Here is an 18,343-nt window from a genome sequence, read left to right on the forward strand (position 1 = left end):
ACCTCTTCTTCTTCAAATTGGAGGATTGGGCCAAAAGAAATCTTATGAGGTTCAACAAGGACAAGTGCAGAGTCCTGCACTTAGGAAGGAAGAATCCCATGCACCGCTACAGGCTGGGGACGGACTGGCTAAGCACCAGTTCTGCAGAAAAGGACCTGGGGATTACAGTGGATGAGAAACTGGATATGAGTCAGCAGTGTGCCCTCGTTGCCAAGAAAGCTAACGGCATATTGGACTGCATTAGTAGGAGCACTGCCAGCAGATTGAGAGAAGTGATTATTCCCCTCTATTTGGCACTGGTGAGGCCACATCCGGAGTACTGTGTCCAGTTTTGGGCCCCCCACTACAGAAAGGATGTGGACAAATTGGAGAAAGTCCAGCGGAGGGCAACGAAAATGATTAGGGGGCTGGGGCACATGACTTATGAGGAGAGGCTGAGGGAACTGCGCTTGTTTAGGCTGCAGAAGAGAAGAGTGAGGTGGGATTTGACAGCAGCCTTCAACTACCTGAAGGGGGGTTCCAAAGAGGATGGAGGTCAGCTGTTCTCAGTGGTGGCAGATGACAGAACAAGGAGCAATGGTCTCAAGTTGCAGTGGGGGAGGTCTAGGTTGGATATTAGGAAACACTATTTCACTAGGAGGGTGGTGGAGCACTGGAATGGGTTACCTAGGGATGTGGTGGAATCTCCATCCTTCGAGGTTTTTAAGGCCCAGGTTGACAAAGCCCTGGCTGGGATGATTTAGTTGGTGTTGGTCCTGCTTTGAGCAGGTGGTTGGACTAGATGACCTCCTGAGGTCTCATCCAACCCTAATCTTCTATGATTCTTCAAGGAATGCCCCTGTGGGTGCTCCACTTTAGGTTACTATTGAGCAGTGCCCCTCAGTGGAGGGGAGGGGCTTTGGAGTTGGGTTATTGATAACACCATGAGCCCAAAGTGAGCATCTGATGCTGATTGTTGCTCTATAGCATAATGTTTAGTAAATGTATGGACTAATGTTCAGTTTGCTGCTCTACAAATGTCAGTGATAGGAACATTATTGAGAAAGGCCGTGGATGTTGCATGTGCTCTGGTGCTTTAGTAGCACAGTTGAATATATCCTGATATCCATTTGCATAGGTGCTGTTTGGAGATGGTTTGACTCATTGAGTGTTTTGTTATGGAAACTAATAGTCTTAGTGATTTTCTAAACGTTTTTGTTCTTTCAGTGTAGAAAGCTCATGCTCTGTGAACATCCAATGTGCTGAGTGAGGCCTCCCTCCTGTCCACATGTGGCTTTGGATAAAACTCAGGTAAGAATATAGGCTGTTTCAAATGAAAGGGGGAGGAGACTTTGGTTTCTCTTGGGTTGGAACCTGGGATGTCGTTGTAGGATTACTTTATCTTTAAAGAATATTGTATAAGGTGAGTGTACCATTATGGCACCTAATTGTCCCACTCTGGTGGATGTGATGGCAATGAGAAAAGCCACCTTCATGGACAAAACAAAAAGCAGGTTGTAAGGGGTTCAAATGGCTTTCCCATGAGTCTGCGTAGAACAAGGTTGAGGTTCCACACGGGTGTAGGGTTTCTTATTGTGGGATAAGTGTTTTCAGTGCCTTTAAGGAAACATTTAATTGTCAGGTGAGTGAATATAGTGACCCCATCCACATTGTCATGAAAGGAGGAAATAGCAGCCATGTGTACTCTAATGGACCTTGTGGATAGCACAGATTTTTTTAAGACTTTGTATATTGTCCAGAATCCTCGAGGGGGGGGGACAATTGTGGTAAGATCTGTTTATCCAGGTGCAGAATCATTTCCACTTATGGACATACGTCTTTCTTGTACTTGGTCTCTGATTGTTCAGTAACAGATCTTTTACTTCCTCAGAACAGGCCTCCTCGACCCCAGTCAGCCAGGGAGTATCCAGGCCTTGAGATGGAGTACTGTGAGTTTGGGATGTCCTGCATCTTGTGATACAAGGTGAGGTACTAAGGGAAGGGTTCGAGGTGGTTTCACCACCATCTGAAGCTGGTATGGGAACCACGTTTGTTTGGGCCATGCAGCTGCAATAAGAATTACCTGGATTTGCCCTGTTTGATCTTGTGAATTACACAGTTTAGGAGTGGGGTTGGAAGAAATGCATACATCAGTGGTGCCGCTTAGGGATTATTGTCCCAATCCTGCCCTGGAGCAATATTGTGGGCACTTGACGTTCTGAGCTGTGGCAAATAGATCTTTGGTGGGGAACCCCTATAGTTTGAATATGGATTTGAGAATTGCGGGATCCATCTCCCACTCATGGGTTTGTGAGAAGTCTCTGCTTACTACATATGTTGTTGTATTCTGACATCCCGAAAGATAGAATGCCAATATCTCTATGTTGTTGTGATGCACCAATTCCAAAATCATATTGCCTCTGTACATAGGGAGTATGATCATGCTCCCCCTTGGCGGTTCATGTAAAACATGCTTTCTACATTGTCTGTGAGGATCTTGATGACATTGTTCTTGATTAGAGAGAGAGAGTGGTCACATGCATTTCGGACTGCCTTTAGCTCCAATAAGTTTATGTGCAGGTTGGCATCCGCTGGGGACCAGTGGCCTTGGAACATATTGTTTAGTAAGGCCTGGTCTACACTTACTCAACAATATGTTCCAAGTCCGTGTGTGTGTAATCAATCTAAGTTATGCAACTTCAGCTAAGTGAATAACGTAGCTGAAGTCGACATACTTAGATCTACTTACCGTGGTGTCTTCACTGCGGTAAGTTGACGGCTGATGCTCTCCTGTTGACTCCGTCTGCCCCTGTCGCCCTGGTGGAGTACTGGAGTCGACGGAAGAGCACTCAGTGGTTGATTTATCGCATCTAGACAAATCAAGCCCTGCTAGATCGATCGCTGCCTGTTGATCCAGCGGGTAATGTAGACAAGGCCTAAGTGTGCCCCCAAACCTATTAGGGAAGCATCTGTCGTGACTGCCATGGTTGGAGTTCTTTGTTGGAAAGGGACTCCTGAACAGATGTTCTTAGGTTGTGTCCACCATGTTAGAGAGTCTTTTACTTTGCGTGGCATCGTAAGGCATCTCTTGAGAGAGTGCGGCATATACATTGTTCGAAGCCAGGCCTGCAAGCATCTCATGTAGTGTGTGGCAAGTTTGACAACAAACATTGTTGCTGACATATACCCTAAGAGTTGTAATCATGGGTGTTTGTGGGCTGTCTATCACCACTGAAATTAGATTGACAAGAGTGAGAAAAAGTTGCTGGGGTAGCACTGCTGTTGCTCTTAGACAGTTGAGACGGGCTCCTATGAATTCCAACTTTTGGACAGGAACCAGTGTGGACTTTTGTGCATTTATTTGCAACCCTAGGTTTGTGAAAACCTACTCTGTTTCTTTTTGTTTGCAGGTACTTAGACGCCCAGGGTTTTTAAGGTTGCCCTTGAGTTTTTTAGGGTGAGTAATGACATATTGGTTTTGCCTGCAAATAGTTTCTGACCCTCAAAGGGTAAGTCCTTGACTGTTGCCTGGACCTCCCTTGGGAACCCGGAGAGGTGGAGCCAAGATGCACAATTCATGACCACAGATATCATGATAGATCATGCTGCTGCGTGTGCAGAGTCAAGGGAGGCCTGTAGGGCCCTAGCGATGAGAGACCCTTTGGAAATGTTAGCCTTGTACTATTCTTTTTTGTCACTGGGTAAATTTTCAATAAATTCTGACATTTTGGAGAACAGATTGTGTGTATATTTAGCCAGTAGGGCCGCATAATTGGCAATGCGGAACAGAAGTGTAGCTGAGGAATAGGCTTTCCATCCAAAAAGGTCCAGCCTTTTCCAATCCTTATCATACGGGGTCATTCAGGACTGCTGTTGTTTCCCCCTTTGGTTGACTGCCTCCACTACTAAGGAGTTTGGTGCAGGGTGTGTAAGTAGAAACTCATCCCTTTTTGCGGGAACATAATATTTTTTGTCAAACCTCTTACGTGAGGGTGGTGCTGTAGCAGGTATTTTTGCAGGCTCCATGATTGCATCATTAATTGGCAGGGCTATCTATGCCGCGTGGGATGTCTGGAATATTTCAGTGAGTTTTTGTTGGGCTTCTGGTAGCTGTTCTAATGAAATGTCTAGGGATTCAGCTACCCTTTTGAAGAGGTCCTGAAAGGATTTTAAGTCATCCCCCATAGTGGGATGGTGTGGCATTACGGTTTTGTCCATTGACGATGATAGAAGTGAGTAGGCAGCAAAGTGTCATGTTCAGCTGTGTCCTCGTATGTTCCTCAGTCTCTTCCTCTTGTGTTTCCGAAGGAGCTGGGACAGTTGGTGAAGGGGATCGTGCTGCTCTGGACCTGGGTAAGCTAAGGGGTCTGCAGTGTTGGGCCCTATACATTACCCATGGATCCCAGTATGACCAGTTAGGTGGGAATGTTATGGGGGACGGTGCCCAGGGGTGACCATACCATTCTTGCATGTCTGTAGGTGGTTGGTGATGAGATGGTCCAGGCTTGGGTGAGGAGTGGCAAGGAGTGTATATTAATGCATCATCCTCTTCTTCCTCATCACTGGAGATAGGAGGGGCTGAGATGCAGGGAATGGTCAATTGGCTTGGTTCCGATCTGGCTGGGGTACCCTCGGTACTGAGTAAAGGACATTCAGGCGTTGAGGCCACTGTCAAGTCTGCACGCCTCAGGAACTGCTGCAGAACTGTGACGCTCGGTGCCAGAGATGGCATTGTGAACGACCCAGGAGTATGAATTGAAGCTGCTGGTGCTGAGGATTTAGAGCTATACAGCATAGGTACAGCAGGTGGCGCCATTGTACTGCTCAGTGCCAACGTTTTCTTCAGCTCCATGGGTACCGAGCTGGAAGGTTTCACTTTTCTGTGTGAACCTACATTTGAGCTTGCCCGCATAGGGTCTTTAGCTCTTCAGGAACTCTCTCGGTGCTGGACGGCCCCAGTGCCACATGGTCCAGCATGCTCGGTGCCGTCTGTACCCGGGCAGATTTTTCCATTGGAGATCGTTTTCTTTTAGGTGATTCTTGGTGTGGGGATGTCTGCGACCGCTTTTTGGTAGCTTTTCTTGGAACGGGTGCCTTGCCAGCCGTTGTTGGAGCAGAACCCGTCAGGCGGCTGCTGGTGACCGTTAATCAGGCAGTGTCCAGGATTCGGGGCTTGAGGCTGGCCTGAGGGATTTCTCCATCATGAGGAGCTTCAGTTGGAGATCCCTGGCTTTTCTTGCCCTAGCTGTCAGCTTTCTGCAGTGTGGGCACTTTTGAGTAACGTGTGTCTCGCCGAGGCAGTGGACAAACTGTGTGTGGTCGTCAGAGACCGTTATGGAGTGTCTGCAATTCAGGTAGTGTTTAAAGCCAGGTGAGCTTGGCATACCTGAGAGAATTGGTCTCTTAGAAGAAAAAACAGGGATAAACCTTGTTTGAAACTATAGCGGTGTACCTGTTGGAGAGACAGGGTAAGGTAAAAAGGAAAAAATAATTTTTTTGAATGAAGAAATAAAAAATTATAGTAGGGCAAGGGAATAAGGTAGCTAACTACAACTAAGCTAACACTATTAGGAACAAAAAACTGTTACCTACCTTTCGTAACTGTTGTTCTTTGAGATGCGTTGTTCATTCCATTCTAGGTGAGGGGCGCCTATGTGTGTGGACGTCAGAGATTTTTCCCTTAGCAGTATCCATAGGGCCAGCTGTGGCACCCTCAGGAGTGGCGCTCCCATACGGTGGTATATCAGGTGCCACCGACCCTATGCCCTCTCAGTTCCTTCTTGCCGACAACTCCAACAGAGGGGCAGGAGGGAAGGTAATGGAATGGACATGAGCGACACATCTTGAAGAACAACAGTTACGCAAGGTAGGTAACCGTTTTTCCTTTTCGAGTGCTTGCTCATGTTGATTCCATTGTAGGTGACTCACAAACAGTACCAATGGAGGCGGGCTTGGAGTTCATGGTCTTGCAGCTTGCAGCACTGCTCTGCCAAAGCCAGTGTCATCCCGAGCTTGCTGTGTAAATGCATAATGAGATGTGGACGGATGACCAGGTTTCTTGGATTGGCACCTGTTCCCGGAAGGCTGCTGATTACGCCTGCACCCTAGTCGAGTAAGCCGTCAAGATCGCTGGTGGGGGCACCTTTGTCAATTCATAACCGTAGTGGATGCAGGCTGTGATCCACAACGATATTCTCTGGGCAGACACCGGGCAACCTTTCATCCTGTCTGCGACAGCAGCGAACAACTGTGTTGATTTATGGAACAGCTTCGTTCTATCTGTGTAGAAGGCCAGCACCCGTCTGACATCTAGGATATGCAGCCTGCGTTTGTCATCCGTCGCATGAGGCTTGGGACAGAAGACTGGTAAGTAAACATCTTGACCAGTATGAAACTGGGAAACAACCTTGGGCAGAAAAGCTGGGTGTGGCGCAACTGGACCTTGTCCTTGTAGAAGACCGTATATGGCAGCTCAGAGGCAAGCTCCCTGATCTCGGACACCCTGTGGGCTGGTTATAGCAACCAAGAAAGAAACCTTCCAGGAGAAAAGCAGGAGGGAGCAGGAAGCCAAGGGTTCGAAGGGAGGACCCAAGAGTCTTTACAGCAAAATATTCAGGTCCCAAGGGGTAACCGGGTCCCAGACATGTGAGTAGAGGTGCACCAGATCTTTCAAGAGCCGCACTGTCATAGGACGGGCAAAGACTGTCCTGCCTTGAAACAGAGGGTTAAACATCGAAATAGCCACCAGGTGAACCTTGACCAAAGAGAGCGACAGGCCCTGAAGCTTAAGGTGCAGCAGATAGTCTAGGATGTCCTGCAGTGGGGCCTCTTCTGCCCCATTGTGTCGATCTGAGGCCCAACACGTGAACCGCATCAACTTTGCCAAGTAGTAGCCTGGGAGAAGGTTTTCTGCTGCCCAGCAGGACCTGTTGGACACCAGCGGAGCATGCCCATTCATCCAGACTTAGCCACACAGTAGCCAAGCTGTCAAGTGCAGAGCCGACAGTTCAGATGACACAGAACATGATCCTGGAACAGCAAGTCCGGCTGAAGAGGCAGCTGCAGCAGGGTGGCTGCCAAAAGACTCAGCAGCATGCCGAACCAGTGTTGGTGAGGCCATGCTGGGGCTATGAGGATGACGCTCGCTCTGTCTTGCTTCACCTTTAGCAGGACCTTGTGAATCAATGGTACTGGCAGAAAGGTACATTAGCATTCCCGACCATGGAATCAAGAAAGCATCTGACAGGGAGCCTTTGTCCCTGCCCTGCAGAGAACAGAACACATGGCGCTTTCTGTTCTGCCTGGATGAGAACAGGTCCACCTGGGGAGTCCCCCACCTGTGGAAGATCAGGCTGACCACCTCTGGATGGAGTGACTATTTGTGGCGAGATGAGAAGGTCCTGCTGAGGCAATCTGCCAAGACATTCTTGGTTCCAGGCAAGTGGGTGGCTACCAGATGAATGGCATGCTGCACACAAAAGTCCCAGAAGAGGAGCGCCTCCTGACACAGGGCTGAAGACCTGGCACTGCTTTGCCTCTTGATGTAATACATCGTGGCAGTATTGTCTGTGAGGACCTGCACCACCTTGCCTTTTAAGTGGGGTAAGAAAGCCTGACAGACTAGGTGAACAGCTCTGAGCTCCCTTACATTGATATGAAGGGCTAGGTCATGTTGAAACCAGTGGTCCTGGTTGCTGAGCTCACCCAAGTGGGCTCCCCAGCCCAGATCCGATGCGTCTGAAAACAGGGTAAGTGACGGGGAACCCCTTGTAGCACTGACTTGGGATCCAGCCACCAGCCCAGGGACGAAAGGATGTCATTCAGCACCGTAATCACTCGGTTCAGGGTGTGCCTGCTGGGGACTTAGACCGAGGCCCGCCATGCTTGCAGAGGCTGTAGATGAAGTCTAGCATGGCTGACCACGTACATGCATGTGGCCATTTGGCCCATCAGTTGCAGGCAGGTGTGGGCTGTGGTGAGCGAGTGGCTCATCATGTGGGAGATCAGGTCTGACATGGCCCGAAAACACGCTTCCGGAAGGAAGACCTTGGCCGGCATGGAGTCGAGAACCACTCCAATAAACTCTGTGTGTTGAACTGGTGTTAACATGGACTTTTCTATGTTTATCAACAGGCCGAGGTCACGGCAGGTGAAACGCACCAGCTCGAGGCTCCTCTGCACCTGCCCCGGAGACCTGATCTTGAGGAGCCAGTCCTCGAAATATAGGAAAATCTGGACCCCTTGACATCTCAGGTAAGCCGCTGCTGGCACCACACACTTCGTGAACACCCTGGGTGCCGAGGACAGGCCAAAGAGTAGCACTGTGAACTGGAAATGGCACCTGGCCACTATAAAACACAGGAAATACCTGTGACCCAGCAATATGGAGACATGAAAGTAAGTGTCCTTTAAGTTGAGAGCGGCGTACCAGTCTCCTCAATCCAGGGAGGGGATGATGGAGGCCAGGGATACCATGCGGAACTTCAACTTCTTGAGGTGATGCAGGTCCAGGATGAGTCTTAGGCCGCCCTTTTGCCTTCAGGATTAGGAAGTAATGGGAGTAGAATATTCTTCCTTCCATGTCCTGAGGAACCTCCTCCACAGCCCCCAGGCACAAGAGCTTTTTGACTTCCTGACTGAGGAGTTGCTTGTGAGGGGGTCCCTGAAGAGGGATGGGGAAGAGCATGGGTGGGAGGGAGGGGGAGCTGTACATTGCAGGGTATAGCCCCAAGATATTATATCCAGGATCCAGTGGTCTGAGGTTACCTACAACAAGCCAAATGGTAGGGGCAGAGATGGTCAAGGAAGAGATGGGGAGGATCCAGGTAGCTGACTGAGGCATCACTCGAGTGCACCCTCAAAATTAGCACTTTTGGCCCCCTACATGTTTGGCGGGCCCAGGTTAAGCAAGTGAGCAGGAGGAAAAAGGGCACTGATGGCTAAAACTAGTGTCTCTTCTTCTTGCAGAGCCCTGATGGGGCTGCCAGGATCTTGGCAGTGGAGGAGGCCAGAATGGCTTATGAGCAGACAGCGGTGTGCACATGCCCAACAAGCAAAGAGTGGCTCTGTGTCCTTCAACCCATGCAGCCTGGCATCCGTCTGCTCGGAGAAGAGACCAACCCTGTGGAAAGGAAGGTCCTGAATCGAGGTCTGCATCTCCTGGGAGAGGCCAGCTGTTTGGAGCCAGGAGATGCGCTGCATAACCACTGCCAACATGCCTAACCGATCCGCTGAGTCCGCCATATCCCATGCCATTTGCAGGGAGCATCTGGCCACCACGGTGCCCTCCAGCACCAAGGTGCCAAACTCCTGGACCAAACCCTGCAAGAGGGATTCTTGGAACTTTCTGAGACGATCCGAGAAATTAAAGTTATATCTGCCCAACAGGGCTTGATGATTTGCCACCCAAAATTGTAAGCTGGCAATTGAATAAATTTTTCTCCCAAAGAGATCGAGACTTTTGGCCTCTTTGTTCTTGTGAGTCGAGGCGGTATGACTGTGCTTGTCCTCATTGGCCGCAGACAAAACCAACAAGCCCGGGGGTGGGTGGGTATAAATGTATTCAAACCGTCTGGCTGGAACAAAGTACTTTTTTTCAGCCTTTCTGGAGGTGGGAGGAATGGAAGAGGGGGTTTGTCATAGGGCCTTGGCGACCTTAAGAACCTCTTCATGCATGGTAGGGTGACGCGGGTGGGTGTAGAGGCTGAGAGGACATTGAAGAGAGTGTTCTCTTGCTCCGCCATTTCCTGCACCTCCAGCCCTAAATTCTTGGCTACACACCAAAGTAGTACCGATGTTCCTTGAAATCATCTGGTAGGCTAGCTCTTGAAGGTCCTGTGACTGCCTCGTGCAGGGCTGATGAGGAAGATTGGACCACTGGGAGAGGTCCCAGGGTTTCAACTACTGCTGGAGAGGTGGGCACAGGCTCTTCCACTGTGACCTCTGAATGGCCCTCTGGCACTGAGCCTGGTGCCATCGGTGCTGCCGACCAGAGTTCCGACGCGGCGAACAAAGAGCACTGCAAAGGGGGGATCGTTATGACTGGTACATCCCACGCGCTCTAATAAGGCCACACTGTGCTGGCCACTGGCCGTGCTGCCACTGCGGTGCCGCAGATGACGGTGTGGGTTCCAGTGCCCAATCCCGCCAGTGGGGCCTGGGCGATGGGCTAAACTTGCCCTCCGTGCAGGAGGAATCACCTTCCTGCGACCAGGGAAGGGCCGTCCATGCCTGGGTTTGTTTACTGGTCATGGCTACCGGCGACCAATGATCAGACGAGGGAGACTGGTGTTAGTATCAGGGAGATCGATACTGGTGACAGGGAGACCGGTGCCAAGACGAGGAACGCTCCCGGTGTGCCAACGATCGGGACTGATATTGAGAAGACAACTGATGGGAGGATGACTGGTGCCGGGAATAGTATGGGAAGTATCGACCCCATACAGGTGAGTGACACTGAGGGAAACTGGATGCTAGTCTGAGTGACCAATGGCAAGTCTCAGAGCCTCAAGTCTCGGATCCTCAGTGCGGTGAACAGGAACGTTGCCTCCTCTCCGGTGACCAGCAGTGTTTCCCTGCCCCTTGAAGGGTCTTGGCAGCTGGCTTGCCTTCTTGGGGAGCCTTAGCAGAGTCCTGTGGCACCAGAGTCATCATCGGAGCAGGTGGAGACCTGTGCTTTCTCTGCGCCTGGGAGGATGACAGTGCCGGCAGCGGCATGGGTCCCATACCGCTCCCAGGAGTTGGTGACGGACCTTTGAGGAGACTGGGGGGCTCAAACTGAGGAGGCATGAGGATGTGGCTCTGGAGTAGCCAGGCGGCTAGGCCTGGGTCCCTTGGCTCTTTTTGCCTGGAGCTGGGGAGCTGCACTTTTTTGTTTTCCTTTTCAGCACCAGTAATGAGGCTCGGTGCTGGGAGGAAACAGGTGCTGGCGGTGCACTGTGCATGGAGGCTGAGGCGCTCGGTGAGACCTGTCATGACGGCTCAGAATCCAGGCGAAGGGCAGACTGCATCAGGAAGGCCCTGAGACGAATATCCTGCTCCTTTTGGGCTCAAGGCCAAAAGTTCTTACAGATCTGGTACCGACCCTTAATGTGTGACTCCCCCAAGCACTTCAGACAGCTGCTAGGGGTCACTAACAGGCATAGGCCCTGTTGCAATCTGAGCAGGGCTTAAACCCGGGAGACCGGGGCATGCCCCACCTGGGGCAAAGTCCCCACTGGGACCCTAACTAACTACACTTAACAACAACTTAACTAACACTATTCACAAACTATTTACAAAAGGCCCTAAGGTATGAAGTTTGTAGGAGAAAAAAACACTAGCACTTGCTAAGCGAAGGAAGGTGTGCTGACTAACCACCACTGGTGTTAAGACGGAACTGAGAGGGTGTAGGGCCGGAAGCGCCTAATATACCACCGCTTGAGTGCCGCACTCCAAAGAGTGCCATAGCCAGCCCTATGGATACCACTAAGGCAAAAGTCTCTGACGACAGCACACGTGAGTACGTACACACCCAAAATGGAATTGACATGAGTAATCACTCAAAGAGGAACTACGAACTATCTGAGGTAAGAGAGGACCCCGCTGATCGCTCAGACACAAGCTAAACGTGGCAGAAAAGGAACTGGGGAACAGTTGGCTGCGCACTGCTATGTAACTGCTTGGAGCGGCGCGTGCGTGGCCCATCCGGGTACTACTACCACAAATCTCTGATTACAAGCACAGGGCATCAAGACACCTTAAGTGGAGCACCCACAGGGACACTCCTCAAAGAATCTCTCCTTCTCCATAACTCTCTGCATTTGTGCACATAACTGTTTTGTGTACTAGTACCCACTTGTGCATTAGATAGTAGCAAGGTTTTTGGAGCAAGGATTTTGTTTTGATTCTCCATTCTCTGCTACTCTAGTTTTTTGTGGTACTGTGCATTATATTATATGAAATCTATTTTAGAATTTTGGCATTCAGATTTTGATTACATTTTTTACTATAACTCATTATGCCTCTTTTCCTAATCCTTCATATTTTACTGTTATCCTCTTTCTGATTTTAATGTGCATTCCTACTTGTCTTTGGTTGGTTCCCCTCATGCCCCTTTTCCATCCTTTCCATGAGTAATGTTCTCTCCCTCCTTCCTCAAGTTTTCTCCTTCCTCATTCCCACGATTGCTTCATCCCTTCCAATCTTCTTTAACTTCTAGATTCTTCCCAGCAATTTCCTCCATTTCTCTCTCCTGTCATCCCCCTCAGGTTTCCCCAACAATACCTTGGTCCTCCATCAACACAGCCCGAACATTGCCAACACGCATTCTCTCCCCCACTCATCTCCCAACCATGAATTGGAACTCAGCAGCTCCAGCCATTTATGGGCCCCGGGGAACAGCACCAGAAGGTATCTGATCTGCAGTACCTTTGTAGGGTTTAGGGGATTTCTCTCCCCTAACTGGACGGTGAACACGACAATAAAGCTGCATGGATCTTTGTTGCATTCTCAGAGCAGGGGAAGGACCTGTGGATGTCAGGGGCTCTTGTTTCCAAACAGAGACTTCCCTACCCAAAGCAGTGCAGAGCTGGGCTTTGGCCTCCATCTACAGGTGCAGACTGAGGCAGGTCCAGGTAAACTATGGGTTGGGTGCTAGGGCTCATGACAAGCACTCAGAATAGGGAATGGTAGCTAGCAAGGGGAATTCTTTCATTCTCTAGTCCGAGACATCATGCTGCATATGCTGTGATTAGCAAGAGGAGGACAGAGGGTGCAGAATATATACACCGGTCAGAGGGAGCAGGCCAGCGCTGGGGCACACGTTTGAGACCAATGCATGAGAACATCCCGCAATGCAAATTCTTAGTTTCCCAGCAGCCTAGTCCAGGCTCTGTTTCAGCAGTATACACAACAGTGCTTCTCATCTTTGCTTCCACAGGAATGGAATTTAACAGAATACCAGACTGGAGAACAAAAATACATTGCACAGTGCATACACATACAGAAACTTCATATGCACTCCTCACCATCACCAAAGCAACTAGTGTGAAAAAGATGGGAGTGTGCTCAAGAGTGTGACAAAGTTTGGAACTGCCACTACATAGTTTCCATACAGCAGTTGAGGGTTATGATTAATTCTGCACCTAACTGTATTTTTCCAGTTACAACCCAACAACATATATCTCTTCCCCACCCCCTCACCTGCATCTTCAGAGAATGAGCTGAGCTGTGTGTAGCCACAATGGTTCCTCTTGTCTTTACTGAAGATGCTGTCTATGTTCAGTGATTCCCTTTTGGGTCTCCAGGTTGGACGGTACTTGCTAGATGAACTGGATTTGGATTCACTGCTGGTACTCTCCATTTCCCAGTCGCGAGAATGCACAGGCAAGTTCCTGGGGCGTCGTATCTTTGACTGACCTGCAACACTCCCCCCACAAGGAGAGCCTTGGTTGGTCTGGGCTGGTCGGTTGTGGATTATATTGCTGACTGTCTCTTTAAACTCTCTAAGTCTGCTGGTGCTGCTGGATGGCTTAGGGGCAGTTCTGGGGGCTTGTTTCTCCTTCAATGTTTCCCCTGCAGTATACAAAGGAGAAGGCAGGAGGAATAAAAATAACTTCATTTTAAATTGGTAGCACTATTCACAGCATCTTTCTGAAGCCATACAAAGGAAAATTAGCAAAGGCAAGATAGACCAAAAACACAGACCGGGAGACACACAGCAAGGGAGGTGCACATACACACAAAGAATCACAAAAACACGTAAAGAGAGAGTGATGAAGAAATTAAAACAATGCCTCTTGCCTTCACTATGGTATCCTGATGACTGTATCTCATCCCCTTTTCGCCGAGACCGGCTAGAACTCCTCTTGCGGTCAGTCAGTGAGCTCTTTTTGGAAATATGCCTCTGATTACATTCACTGTCAGTCAAGTGTCCTGAAAGAATAAGAGAACACAGTTTAGATGGCAAGAGTCTTTGGATTGGTTGTTCAACAATCTAAGAATAGTAGGCCCTTCTCACTCTTCCTGAACTGCACAGACATTCCAGTGCTAACTGGCAGCTTCTAGTAAGCAAAGTCATTTGCTTTAAATAATTTGTATCTAAAAGTTTATAAAAATAGTCATAAAAGAGCCACAAAGCAACTCCAGGGACTGTGTTAAATGAGATAGCTCATCCACAGAGATGGGAAGCAGTTGGTTGTGCCTTGCCTCATAATGCTCCAGGGACACCATTATCTTGCAATACCAACACTCCAGCAGCTCTCGTACTCAAACACACACAGCTCTTAAACAAACATGGCTAGTTTGATTTTATTCTCCTCACAAATTCTCTTTTGCTCACTACACACAAATCTTTTCTTTGCATCAACTGAGTTAGAAAATATTTGTTCACAATTTAGCACAGATTTTCCCTGTAAGGATTTGCCCTTTGGTAAGAGTGCCTCATCCTCAGACCAATTTACTACCAAACTAATGACCACAATAATTTTTTAAATTAAGTTCGAAATCCCTTGAAGTGAGATTACCAATAATGGTTACAAGTGTGTAAGCACTGAGCTTTGTGGTTCCTACAAGTCTAAGACCCCAAATCTGCAAACACATGCATGTGTGTGACTTTACTCACATGAGCAGTCCCATTCCAAATCAGGACTGCTCCCAAGCAGAGGGGCAGGACAAAGATGGAGTTTGGGAAGGAGATCCAGCCTTTCCACCATCAACTTCAATCTGGCATAGGTGTAGTGAATGAAAATTCCAATTCCCTGACAACTGTTCAATGGCCTTTGTGGGAGGAGCTGATGGTCCCAATCCAATTCCTCTCCAGAGAACCCATGTCGCAGATCTTGCCATTACAATTAGCTTTTTGAATTCATCTTTTAAAATAAATAATATCAAAATTCAAAAAACATATTAAAGCAAAAGGAGAATTTGCTTTTTAGGTAGAGGTGCTACATCAACAAATAAAGATGTGACAGTGTGCATGCAAGGGCAACCCACTCAAACAGAGGCTAATGAGATTGAGACATCCTGTGTTTCAATTTGTCTGTGAAGCCAAGGAAGAGAGTGATTTTGTAATCGGTACTCTTTAGAAAGAGGCAATATATATGGAAGTGGGGAAAATAAGGAAAGAACAAGAGAGGCATCCGGAGGGAAGATTGGGGGGAGTGGTAGGTAAATTAGGTGCCTGAGCAGGAAAGATGTCATGAAGTGGGTTTGGGGGAACTCACTCTTTCACAACATGAGCTTTGGATGACAGCAGGCACATAATGGTATTCTGTCAGTCTGTAAAGACTGAAGATATCTTGTAGCAGTTACCATGGTGATAAAAGAAGGCCATATTGCATTCAGAGTGCACAATTCCTTTAGCTAGCTTTAAAAAAAACTTCTTCCATTCTGATAGCAATGGTAGGTTAGGGCATTTCCAGTGTTGTCACAGCAGCTATTTAAAGAGTACCACTGCTGCTAGAGTTGGGTCTCTTAGACATGGCGAGAATATTTAATATTATCAAGTCCTAAAATGCACAATTAGCACAATTAGTGGATTGGGAGGTTGACAGCTTTAACAATACTCTCCTATATTTCCATTCATACTTTGGACAAGATCACAGTATGGACAGTATGTACCACAGTCTCAGCAGAGGCGCCAAGTACTAAATGAGCATGGAGCCTGAATTACCTTGTTGTCCTAACCATGGTCCTTCCAGACCAGGGACAAAGTCCACTAGTGAGGCAGCATGGAGAAAGTTTGCAGTATCTGCACGCACGCTGTAGCTGGGCTCTGAATTTCAATCTCCAGAGCTGTCAGTCTAGCACCTTTCATTAATTTTGCTGAATTCACTAAATTAACAAAACAGGATTTCTCCTAAGCAAAACAACATTTCTCAACAAACACATGCAAAATCTGCCCCTTGAAGTGTATTTTTACATACTAGATGCCTCACATTCAAGCAATCATATGGATTAATAGGCAGTCATGTCCATGAAAATTATCTTTATAGCCACAAAGGCTGGGAGCATGGGGTTAGAGAAGGGAATGAAACCAAATCACTTGAGACAGATCCCAATGTGATCTTAGGAGTTTGAGTAGAGGAGTTAGAATTCACGCATTATTTAGCTCGACAGCATTGGCTGCCAGAAGTGGCAGAGGGCTAGCTCAACCACTCAGTGAGCCCCACCCATACCCATCCTGACGTACCCAGGTGTTTGAGGGCACATGGCCCCAATTGTCTTCCGTCCCAGGAGGGCGATGTGGGATGGGGTCCACAGAATTCTGGGGTGGAGAAGTGGGGGAAGTGGCCATTAATGAAGAATCCAGCTTTCTCCCAGACTGATTCAATAGCAGTCGCAGTTGACAGGAGCGATGGGATGGCTCCTTTACAGCCCCAGGAGTCAGCATTTGATGGCTGAGCTGTTGCGTGAGGCTGGGAGATTAACTTTTTTGGGGGAAGACTTGAGTAGGGAGGGAGGGAGGACGGAGAAGACAAAGGGGGATGACCAAGTAGGGATTAGCTAATAGTCAGGGACTGAATATAGCTGAAGACTAGATCAGGAGAGAGGAGGCAGGTTTGAATTAGGCAGTAAGTGAGGGGTAAGAGCTGGAGGAAAAACATGGGATAAAGTTAGCATGAGAAGAAATAAAAGGAGAAAGTCACAACACAAATCATGAAATCAATATAAACGTTGAATTTTATCTGTTCGTGTATTTTCATTCCCTCTCCCACCCCTCACCTCTTCTGTCTACTTCGACTGTAACTGTTGCAGGGCAGGAGCCTCTCTAATTACGTCTGTGTCATTTTGGGATATAAATAATATCCCAGCATCTTAGGTTAACTAGGCTTTTTGTTGCTCTGAAGATCAATATAAGTTCTGGTTTTTCATCATCATCAAATTTTGCCCTACATTTCCCCTTCTATCTGTTTCTCTCTCATCTAGGACTACTGTGGAAGCCTTAGCTGCCAAACATTTAACCTGGAAATGCAAAATATATCAAACATCCAGAGCCAAAGGCTTGGAGTGCCAGTTACTGAATGCATAGAAAGGAATCAAAGAGCACCGAAGAACCCCTGTTTGAAACCTACTCTTTCACAAAGTCCAGTTCTTCATTGTGAGAAATACCTTCCCCCAGTCTGGTCTGAACTGTAAGTAAAGATTTGAACCACAGATGGATACATGTATGCTGTTACAAACAGGAGGGCAAGAACTTGCTGAGTGAAATAGCACCAAAATGTGCTGCTTGGAGAAATTTTGGTACAATAAGGAACTGTTCATTTAACAGGTATGCCCTCTTTGTGAAACCTATTGGGTTTGGTGCACACAAAATTAGTTCCATTTACAGATATACTATTAACAGGTCAACCTTTGGCTATATGGAAAGTTCCGCTCTTTTAACTAGTGTAGTCCTTTATTAGAAATTAATGTCAAAGCTCTGTGCTGCATTCAGGAACAGACTGGCCAGGTCACAGGCTGGATGCTTTGTGACAAGCACAGGCCACAGCTGACAGGGTAGCTCTACACCTTGAGACCTCCACCCTATCTATTAGATTCTCCCACCAGACCCCTCACCCAGCTTCCTCCGTAGAACAGATTCTCCTCCAACTCCAGATCCCCACCAACTTGCCTTCACAGTACAGGCAGACAGCTATCCTCTGACCTCTGTCCTCCCACAGTGCAGATGGATACTCATCCTCACTGCTGTCTGCTTTAAGCAGAAACTCCCCGATGACCACATACAGGTCCCGGTAGTGTGGGCTCCCTTCCCATATAGCCTCAGCTACTTGAATGCAGGGACTTGCACATGCCACCACTGACAACGTTTTGAAATAGTGCTTTGTACAGCTGCATCATGCTATAGATTGAGGGCCATCATTCACCAGATGCCAGCACTTCAAAGAGCACCCCATGCCAATATGCCCTGGGCTGTATTTAAACAGATATTGTTTAACTGAGCTCTACTGTAATCTCCAGATTCACAATGGCTACATGAGAACAAAGGTGTCTGCTACCTGTGTCCCTGCTGGTTTGCGAAGCTGTGTCATTCTCCACATTGTAGATGACTGTCCCCTGCGAGTCAGAAGAGAAGTGACTGACCACAGACTCATGGTGTAAGTGTTTATAGGGATAGCTCTCTGTAGAGGAGTCTGTCCTGGTGTCACTCGAGATGGAAGGCTCCCTCCCTAATGACGGAAGTAATGGCAAATGTCAGCCTCTATTTGGGATATACAGATCAGGAGAGATTATGACAGAAAACAGAAACAGAATGGAGGAAACTAAACAGAAGCAAAGAAACAGGTTTAGGAACAAAGAGATATGCAGAATCACCTACACAATATTCACAGGTTCAAAGATGGTGGAATTGACTGGGTGAAGACTCATGTCATCTAGTCTAACC

At 48.0% G+C, this 18,343-nt stretch overlaps 1 protein-coding gene across 14 annotated transcripts in view; it reads right to left on the bottom strand.

Annotated features, from left to right (window-relative positions):
* Positions 1 to 18,343, bottom strand: part of USP54 (ubiquitin specific peptidase 54) — a 270,753-nt gene that overhangs the window by 54,752 nt on the left and 197,658 nt on the right. For 13 of the 14 annotated variants that reach the window (XM_077821027.1, XM_077821025.1, XM_077821030.1 and 10 more), the window contains 3 exons: positions 17,958 to 18,128; positions 13,762 to 13,893; positions 13,162 to 13,533 (listed from right to left, as the gene is read on the bottom strand). In XM_077821027.1, the coding sequence (XP_077677153.1) occupies positions 13,162 to 13,533; positions 13,762 to 13,893; positions 17,958 to 18,128 (675 nt within the window). The remainder of the gene's footprint in view (positions 1 to 13,161; positions 13,534 to 13,761; positions 13,894 to 17,957; positions 18,129 to 18,343) is intronic. The other variant, XM_077821032.1, reaches the window with a different exon arrangement.

The sequence above is a fragment of the Eretmochelys imbricata genome, chromosome 7, assembly GCF_965152235.1.
Source record: "Eretmochelys imbricata isolate rEreImb1 chromosome 7, rEreImb1.hap1, whole genome shotgun sequence".
NCBI lineage: Eukaryota > Metazoa > Chordata > Testudines > Cheloniidae > Eretmochelys > Eretmochelys imbricata.